The sequence below is a fragment of the Egretta garzetta genome, unplaced genomic scaffold, assembly GCF_000687185.1.
Source record: "Egretta garzetta isolate BGI_Z169 unplaced genomic scaffold, ASM68718v1 scaffold744, whole genome shotgun sequence".
NCBI lineage: Eukaryota > Metazoa > Chordata > Aves > Pelecaniformes > Ardeidae > Egretta > Egretta garzetta.
Genome location: NW_009259482.1, coordinates 252,720 through 262,760, shown reverse-complemented (window position 1 = coordinate 262,760; position 10,041 = coordinate 252,720). Strand labels below are relative to the sequence as shown.

Genomic DNA, 10,041 nt, shown 5'->3' with positions numbered 1-10,041 from the left:
CCTTCTCCACAGGGCTGCTCTCAATCCCTTCATCCCCCAGCCTATATTGATACCGGGGGTTGCCCTGACCCAGGTGCAGGACCTTGCACTTGGCCTTGTTGAACCTCATGAGGTCCACACAGGCCCACCTCTCCAGCTTGTCCAGGTCTCTTTGGATGACATCCCATCTTTCTGGCATATCAACTGCACCACTCAGCTTGGTGTCATCTGCAAACTTGCTGAGGGCGCACTTGATCTCCCTGTCTATGTCATTGATGAAAATATTAAACAGCACTGGCCCCAGTATAGACCCCTGAGGGACACTACTTGTCACTGGTATCCATTTGGACATTGAGCCATTGACCACTACCGTCTGGATGCAACCATCCAACCAATCTCTTATCCACCGAACAGTCCACCCATCCGATCCATATCTTCCTAATTTAGAGAGAAGGGTGTTGTGGGGGACACAAGGACATCAGGATGTCCCCTTCTACAGCATCCTTAACAGAGTGGGGAAAATCAGTTACTTTCACCCCAGAAGTCTTCCAGTAGAGGCAGCCGTACACTCCTGTTTGGAAATAGATCCCTGTGATGAATGTTTTCCCATCTGTTGGAGGCTTGAACATCAACACAAAATCCCAGTGCAGATCTACAGTAGCAGTGGTGTGGCTGGAAGGAACTACGCTGGTGCTCTTTGCTGATGTCTCAAGCAGCAGCAAACCATCTGAGCAAGATGCCCATGGGAGAAGGAAGAGGTTTTGTAGTGGGCCCATGTATTTCATTAGTGGAGTAATCTCTGTAGGAAGAGTGGGAACTGGCTGAGATGGGAACAGAAGAAATGCTCTTACATGACTAACAAGTGGGAAACACGGAGCTGTAGCAACTTCTCATTTCCTCATAGCTTTGGCCAAAGGCAAACATTTTCTGTTTCAGTTCGACATGCAGACTAACCGCAGACTTGCAGTTCCTGGCACTTGAGAGGCTTTTATGCACCAAATCCCCAAAACTTTTCAGCACACCTATCCTTGTAGAAATGCATTGCTTTAAATGACAATATGTCATTAAAAGTTCTTCAAAATGTAGCAACTTAGCATAGGAGTTTGGAAGCACATTACTGCCCATTATAATTAAGTTTCAAAATGATGGATGAAACTTTTTGGTCAATACAAAGATTTACAGGAAATCCTCAGCCCAGTTACAACAGCGTATCAAGACACTCCCCCCCAGGTTTTAAGTGACAGTCATACAAATGGCCAAAGAGAGGCTGGTTTACCCTTCCACTCCCAGTGACAAACAGTTGAGGGCAATATTCATCGTTTAAGGAAACCTGAGGAGATGCAGACCATTGCTGCACATTCCTTGTTTGCTGCTGGGCAGCTCTTCATCTCTCTTGTCCTCCAGGCTGTCAGACTTCTCTCTTTCACACATCCTTACTGCAACAAAACACCTGGCAAGGGCATGCAGTGGAAAGCGAGAAATTACCTTTTTTTCTCTTTCTGTCAAAACTTCTGTCAGAGTGCTAAGGGACTAAGCAAGGATGCTGTCCTCTAATTCTTGTTTCAAGCTGAGCACTTAACAGGACACATGGAGTCAGCCTTTACCTGGCTCCCAGGGCACTGTGGCTCAAGGCCTGAGGAACCGCTTAGCTTCGAAAGCTTTGGAGGTTTCTCTCCCATGTACGGCCCAAGGCCCAGCATCCCTGCCACTCAGATCACCTGGACTCATTGAGCCTCTTAGGACAGAAGACCTGTTCCGTCCTCTTTTCTGATGTCTCTCCATGGCCAAAGCAAGAGGGAGGCAGAGAAGCTTACTATCTCCTAAAGGGGGGAAAACAGCAGCTGTCCTAAAAACAATAAGAAAAACCAAGGCCCAAACCCTCAGCCAGTACCAGCTGGCTCGATGGCAGTGACAGAAATGTAGCCCCCCTGGTGTAACCCGGGCAAGGAACTGCTCCAGCTCCTCTCGTATGGGGAAATCTTAGAGCTTCACAAGAAATTCATCAACTGCTGGTCCCTCTGCTCCTCTGTCTGCCCTTTTTCCCTTTCCCTTCACTGCTTAATATTAATCCCACCGTGACGGTGGAAATAAGACAAGGTACTGCGATGCCAATGACAATAATCATGCTAGATCAACGCTTTGAGGGTGAATTGCATTGCTTATTGCCTTGGAGGACGGCAGCAAAAGGACCGGCTGTGCTTTCTCCACCCTGAGCTTGACTGTCATGTTATCTCCTGCTCCGAGGGACTGTAAAAACTATGAGACAAACATTATTGCTTTGCTCACAGGTTTCTCTGCAAATGCTGGCTGACTTTTATTTTCTGAGACAGCTGGAAAGCAGAGGAGTAAGAAGATTTATTCCCAGCAGGTGCAATGGGATATGTGCAGATGATCATTTGTCCACCTCAGACCTCACACTCTGGCAATAAATTGTTGCCAGGTCTCGAAATGACATCATCTACGGCGTGAAGACTTGCTGCAGACAGGGCATGTTGGAATCGGTCCCTTCTGCTGAACTCCTGCCAGCAAAGGCTGCTAATAAGCCTAAAATATCCCAGCTGTGCTGTAGCTGCTGATGACCGTGTAGACTTCGCTCTTCCTTTCATCCACCACCACAGGCCATTCAACCTGCAGACGTGATTGTAATTCATACACGTGCCTCTAGGAGTCATCACCGCCAAAAATGTCTGAATAAAATGGCTATTGCTTTGCAAACTATCACCAGCCGCCCTTTCGCAGAGTGCTAGACTTTCTCCACCGGGACGAAAGTACATACTGCCAAAGCCCAGCAGTATTAAAGGTCAGTGACTCAGTCTTCAGCAGAGTTTCCTGGGGAAAATAGGTTTATTGACTTCTGTATGTCCTGGGTACATGTGATCCTCACAAGGCTCAGCTGGCCCGAGATGGCAGGCAACACGCTTCCTACTTCAAGTGCTATGGAGCGCAAGGCTTGACCTGGGCTCCCTTCCGGAACCCCGGGCCAGAGGACGAGGCTGCACCGCAGCCCCCCCAGCACCCCTGCTCTTCTGCCTGCTCCATCCACTCTGCAGAAAGGACATCCTTCCCTGCCCTCCTCCCCGTGAGAGGTGCTGCTGTCACCAGCTTTCCCTCCCGAGCAGTGCCAGCCACCTGCTATGACCAGCATCATTTCAGATGGCATCAGCTGGCACGAGCCAGGCATGGATTTAGCTCGATAATTACCCCCTCGGCCTCCCTCTCCAAGCAAAATCTGAGAAGCTACTGGGTTCCTGTCCCGCCGCTGACGCACACAGCTGCGTCTTCCAGTGTCGCAGGGAGTTGTGCAAGACCCACTCAGTTAAACAGGAGCAGGTTGCATCAGGCCAAGGTCCTCTGCGCAGATCCACCACCTGTGACACCATTGCGTTGGAGGGGTCACTGCCAAGTTTTACACATAGCAGAGGTCTTTGCTGATAACTTGAAACCTTTACATCATCACAGCTCTTGTTTGCCCAACTCTAATTCAGGCACCATGGTGCTGGGCTGTGTGTGCAGCACCAGTGGTCAACTCCTCCTCTGATCTGGATTGCCCTCATGAGAAAGCCTGACCTAAAGCAATGGAGTACAGAGACCCTTAGGCATATCACTGCCAAAGTAGGGACCTCCTTTCAGAGCCCATTAGACATCAAAAGAAGATTTTAAAAGGGAACCTTTAGTGGTGCTCTGCTGCCTGTCACTGGACCAAGTTAACTGGCTTTGCCAGGTGTTGCTCCTGTGAGGATTTCTTAATAGATTTTGCTCTTCTCCTCCTATCCTGAAGGAGGAAAGCCCAGGTGTGTTCTCCCAGGAGTCCCGCAGTGGCAGGTGATGCAGCACGCACCTCAGGTACTGCTTACAAAGCAGTGGGTGCCTTTTATCAGTCCACATTCCTCTGCTTCCTTCTGCTGATGCTACTGTGAGCAGGTTTGCAGAAGACAGCTATCCAAGCTGAGAGAGCAGCCAGTGAGCAGCATGCTCCAGTTATGCACAAATCAGAGCAATGAAGTCAGGTACTGCAATACCATTCATTTCACAACACCTCATAAATCAGTTCCTCCAACCATATGCTCTAGCTTCTTGGGGTTGCTCAGAACCGATTGCAATAGCCTGTGGTTTGGCTGCCAGGCCTGCTCTGTGCATCTTTTCCCAGCAAAGGCTTTACGTGCCTGCATTTGCCCTCTGCCTCCCCTGCCATGCTGCAAATCCACACCAGGTCTGCGCTTGCCATAAGCCTGGAAGAACTGCTTCAGTATCCTGAACTTTTTATTTTTCTCTCTCTCTTCCTGAACATACATCCTTCAGATTATCACATAACTCATCCTTTTAACTTTGTCTCCCTGGTGACTTCCACTGTTGATTCAGTCAGACATAAAGTGCCAGAAATCTCAAGACAGTTGAAAGAAAAAGAAACAATTCTGCACACACAGACAAAATGAAGCATTTACAAGTAGACATGAGAAAAGACAGGTTTGGTGATCTGATTAAACAGAGCACAGATCTGCTTACATTGAATCATGATTTGTTAGAGCCTCAGCTGAGCAAAAGGAGACTATGTCTGGGATTTAAATTGTCTTTGCTGGATGAGTAACACATTAATAGATACCAAGCTCCTTTTCATAGCCGATCTCAAAGAAATTGAGCCAGGACGTGCGTGCCATAAGCTTCCTTTTTAGATGAAGAAACTGAGCCTCATAGGATGTGATTTATCTAGCAAATGTTGCAAAACTGGAAACAGGATGCAAGTGCCCCAGGTCACAGCCCAGCACCCTCCAGCCGAGGTGCCCCTGGCCAGCAAGACTCTTTCTAGGAGCAGCAATGACACTGATGATGGGACCTGCTGCCCTGGCACAGGGGACAGAAGGTCCCAGCCTGTTGCTACTTGCAGACTGTTACTCCTTGCAAACTGTTACTCCCTGGCTTTCCCAATCTGTACCTTTGGGAGCGCAGGTGGGGAGCGTTTCCATGAGCATGAAGGGATCTTCATGCCTCCTCTCTCCCCTGGCCCTGGAGTGTCTCCCCAGGAGAAGGGGAGAAGAAGGTGCAGGACGGACAAGGTGTTTGCCAGAGAACATTGAACCTTTCACTCCCGTTTATGGCTGCAACTCAAACACTGGTTTCATTTTCTCTTATCTGTACCCAGTGGCTCAGCACTGCTGGAAAACCTCAGTGGCTTTGCTAGATACACAAACTGCTGCCATAAACGGACTCTGAGCACAATCTTACAGACACAACTTAGACGCTTTCACCTACAGCAAGGCTGAAGGGGAAAAAAAAGGAACAACAAAAGACAAGGATTCTCTACATTTTTGGTTTTAAGCTCTAAGGGGAATGGCTAGCACAGACTGCCCAGGTAAAAGACACCATGACCTAACCCCTCGCAGTGCCCCGGCAGAGGTTCCTCGGGAGCAGCAGCATAACCTTCCCACCAAGGCTGCCTCCCACAGCTCTCTTGGGAGCCAGGCTGTGGCTCCCGGGCAGCATTTGTCCTCCTGCCCACCCAGACCAGGCTGTCGTTGCCAGCACGGGCAGAGATACAACACTCCCGGGGACCAAAGTTTGACATCAGCTCCCTGCATGTCACTTGCAGCCCTCCAAGCAGCCCCGATTTCAGCGATCGTGCACAAAAGTCAGTTCCGAAGCTTTGCTCTAGGGACAGCCAGGTGCTCTGATTTATCTTTTCCTGAGCATAGATCCTGGCTAAAGCTGCTCAGAGCCCAAAGCTCCTGCTCTGAAGAGCCTGAAGCCTGCGAGCAGATCCCATGATCCCAGCTAGATGGGGGAAGGATGGTGAATTGAAAAGTGGGGACCGGCACCACATGTCAGGATTCAGTATTTGCTCAGGGCTTTGCCTGCTGTGCCCCGGGGGAAGGATGGTGAATTGAAAAGTGGGGACCGCACCACTTGTCAGTTCAGTATTTGCTCAGGGCTTCGCCTGCTGTGCCCTGCTCTGTGTTTCAGAGGGCACAGCTCCAGAGCAAGCACCCAGTTAAAAACCGCAGCAGGAGGCTCATGAGACAGGCAGGAGCCAGAGCCCATGGCTGCGTTGACACATTTTGTGGTGCACCTTGATGATTTCCTAGCCAACCCCTCTAAGCACACTTCATATTTTTCATCGCTGCATTGGTGACGGTTACTGTCAGGATGACCTTAAAATACACACTCCTAGTGCACAGCCCGTGTGCTGGAGCACATCCATGGCACGATTACAGATTACACAGAAGATCTCCTAGGGAAACATCTTAAATGGCCTTTCGCAGCCTCATTAAAAAGCCACTATATTTGCCAGCGCTTACCACTAGTGGTAACAGTCTGCGGTTCTCCGACTGACATTTCAGGAAAAGCTGAATGATAGCGCTGGGAAAAAAATGTGGGTTTGTTTTTTTTTCTTTAGTAAGCGTAATCATTTCTGCTGACTCCTGTTAGATCACAGAAGGGCAGTCTGCCACCAGGGTTTTTTATTACCTGCAGACGTAAATGTTCAGTAGTGGAAATACAGAGAACGGATAACATACAGTGATCCAGATCAGCAAGTCAACTACACTTTGGGGCTTACACCACCAAAGTTGCTGGCCCAAAATTGAGCACCAGAAGCCTCAGCTGCAAGGACGTAGCTCTTTATTTTAATCTGACATTCCTCCAGTGACAGAGCAATCTCTGTGTGGGGTGCTTGGCTTTGGAAAGCCACCCTTCTGATCAGCTCCCCTTTCCCTAAAAGTTTGACACTGACACTTGATCACCCTCATTGTCCCGATTTGCTTGTGACTCGGAATGAAACAAACCCGGAAAGTGAAACCAGCCACCAAAGCAACGACCCTTGCAGCAGCAATCCCATTTTACTGCCTCAATCCCACACCGGGACAGAAGCCTCTGATTAGAGGATGAGGATTTTCCTTACCTCACTGACGATGGATGAGTGGGGGTCTTTATACACCCAGTTATCGTGGCACGCGGTGAGTGACAAGTTGCCCGCGCTGTGATTGAGGTAGCCAGCGAGCGGGCTGGTGCAGCTGATGGAGGCATCCCACGCAATGTCCAGCCTCTCGCACTCTCCGTTGGAGGAGTTGTTCCCCAGGTGCAGGGGCAAGACTGTGAAGTTTCGTTCCTCTTCCAGCGTCCAGCCACATCGTTCGCTTAATTCAACCGCCCCGGGGATCCTGCACCAGTAGTTGTCTGGTGCCCGCCCAAGGAAAACCACGCTGGTGAACAGGAAAGAAAAAATTACGCCCGTCTGGCAAAGGAGGAAAAAGACCCTCTTTTGAAATCTTCCAAATTCCCCGGCTTCTTTCAAAACCTCGTCGAAAGATGGCATGATGTGAGGCGGTCTGTCCACTTGGGCGGTCCAAGAGATGGCAGAGTTTGCTTTCACACTTCGCAGGGGCTGCTGGCGCTTCCTATAAATGAGACCGTCTCTCCTCCCCTCGCTCCTCTCTTCTCATGTGCACGCACGCACATACACACCCACCCACACACACACACAGAGACACGCGGGCGTGCAATGCCGGTGGCACGAGTGGTGCCGGAACGGGACGAAGCGGCAGGCAGGCATGCAAGCGTGCGCCCAAGCACACACGCGGAGACTCAGGGCATGTCAAGTGGCGTGGGGCTTGCACGCAGCCGGGGAGGAGTGCGATTTAAAGCGCACAAACATGTTGTAGGAGAGGAGGGGCGTGCGTTTCCTATTCATCCCGAATGTTAAACACATTATGTAATAAACCTAGTTAACTCCTTCAGGGCAGGCGAGCCACAGATGCCAGCTCCCACCACGGCCACAAGAAATTAATAGGTGCAAGGATAAAGCAGAGGGTTAAATGGGAAAGAGCGCAGAAGCTTTTGCAAAAAGCAGCAGTGAGTGATGCAGCCTCTCTGCGGGATGGCAGGGGCAGAAAGAAAGCTGTTTCAAAGCAAGCTATGAAGTCTTTCCTTCAGCAAATAGAAATGAATACTGGAGCAAAGTTTAATTACTTCTCCAAAGCGCTCCTTCACCATCTCTACAGATTTAATTTGCAAGAGCCTTTCCTTTCTGTGTGCAAATAAAGCAAGGCTCACAAACTGCGCCAGTCCAAAATCCAGGACCTTTTTTCAAAGTTGGACCTACCTGTTCAAGAAGGCTTTTATATGACCTTGTTAATCTTGATTTCACAAAATCTTCCACATATTTAAAAGAGAAATGACCAGTTTTTCTTCCTCAAAAATGAATGGAAAACAAGTTATTTCACTCTTCTGTTCGGCTGTTTGTTTGAGTGGGGGAGAAGGGAAGGGGGATCCAGGACTGGGGTGCATTTTGTGTGCACGTGAGCACATCTTGTGCAGCACTCCCTGAATCAAATCAGACATGCAAGGGCAGGTGTTCTGCACTTTGTTCAGGATCATGAGGTCCATGGCCACTCTCTTCTCCTGTGAGAGGGAGCACAGGGACAGGACCTATCAAGGATGTCTCCTGCAGTCCCTTGTCTCTAGTTACCTACAGCTTTGACCATGGTTGTCCATGGTTTTGAAGTGAAGTGCAGTTTCTAAAATAGATCCAAAGCAAGGAAGGCTTTGATTATTCTGCAGGCTATCTGACGTGGACTTTGTAACAGACATGAAGACTGTGGCGGGAGCTCAGCGAAGATGTGCATCACTAGGTAGATGCACTGCTGTGCTTGCAACAGAAGATGCTTTTGAGGGAATTTTGTTTGACTCCTGGTTACACTTTTTTGCAGTAATCAAGCATAGAGGCCATGAACACACCTCCTTTGCATTCAGGTCTATGTCTGAGGAGGTGGGGCACTGTCTGATGGCTGGTTTCAACCAAGAGAATCTCTTTTATCCCGACAGGGCCTCCAGGCTCCCAGGCCTCCAGGGAGCGCGAGCGACCCGGAGCGCGGCGAACAGGACGGGCAAACAGGGTGTGGCGCGGCAGTTTGCACGGCAGTTCGCGCAGGCAGGGCAACTGCAGCCCGCTTCCAGGTCTCCAGCCCAGGGAAGTGCTTTGGTCTCTGGCAACATGGTGGGCACTCGCCTCAGAGCTAAAACCACTGTTCCTACAGAGAAAGCCCCTGAGACATCTGATGCATCCACCCAGACAGATTTGGCAAGAAAGGAAACATCAGTACAGGTGGTGGGTTGCAGCAAGTGCCCAAAACCTTCTCCCAATTATAAGGTAAGTACCTGCACTAGGTGAGCACAGATTGACAACCTGCTACGCCAGGTGGCCAAACTGCAGGAAACAGTTGAAAGACTGCGCAGTATTAGAGGAGCTGAGGCAGAGATAGATAGGTGGTTTCAGAACCATGCTCCTGTGGCGGGCTCCACTGAGAAGGAGGCACCTTGGACCCTGGTGACTCACAAAAGCAGGACTCCACATCAGCCTGTATCCTCTACCATCCCAACCAGAAATAGATACGAAGCCTTAACTGCTGAGGACACGTGTGAGCGAGGTCTGCAAAGTCCCCTGCAGGGGGAAACTGCACCAGCAACGCATAGTGGGTACCGTAAGCGGAAGCGACGAGTCCTCGTAATAGGTGACTCTCTGTTGAAGGGTACTGAGGGACCTATCTGCCGACCTGACAGAGAGTCACGTGAGGTATGTTGCCTTCCGGGAGCTAAGGTTCGAGATGTGGCTGAGAGGATGCCACAGCTCATCAGGAGAACGGACTACTACCCTCTACTACTATTTCACGTAGGAACAAATGATACGGAAAGCAGAAACCTGAGCAAAATCAAAGAAGACTTTAGAGCCCTGGGGGTACAAGTGAAAAGCATTGGGGCCCAGGTTATCTTTTCCTCTATCTTACCAGTCCGAGGGAAGGGAGCGGCCAGATACAGGCGCATCATGTACATAAACTCATGGCTACGTGACTGGTGCCGTCGTGAGGGTTTCGGCTTTTATGACAATGGGACGTTCTTTGGCGACTGCAACCTGTTAGGGAGAGATGGGGTCCACCTCTCTAGGCGGGGCAGGGGAATCCTAGGCAGTAGGTTGGCCAACTTGGTACGGAGGGCTTTAAACTAAAGGACTTGGGGGGTGGGGTGCGGGGTCAGATCGCAGTCACATCTGATGGGGGAACAAGTGTGTCTGTTCAG

The 10,041-nt window shown here is 50.0% G+C and overlaps 1 protein-coding gene across 1 annotated transcript in view; it reads right to left on the bottom strand.

The window, feature by feature from the left end:
- The window catches only part of SLC22A3 (solute carrier family 22 member 3), a 31,672-nt gene extending 24,387 nt beyond the window's left edge, over positions 1-7,285 (bottom strand). The window contains exon 1 of the mRNA XM_009637187.1: positions 6,872-7,285. Within this exon, the coding sequence (XP_009635482.1) occupies positions 6,872-7,285 (414 nt within the window). The remainder of the gene's footprint in view (positions 1-6,871) is intronic.
- Between the last annotated feature and the right edge of the window lie 2,756 nt (positions 7,286-10,041).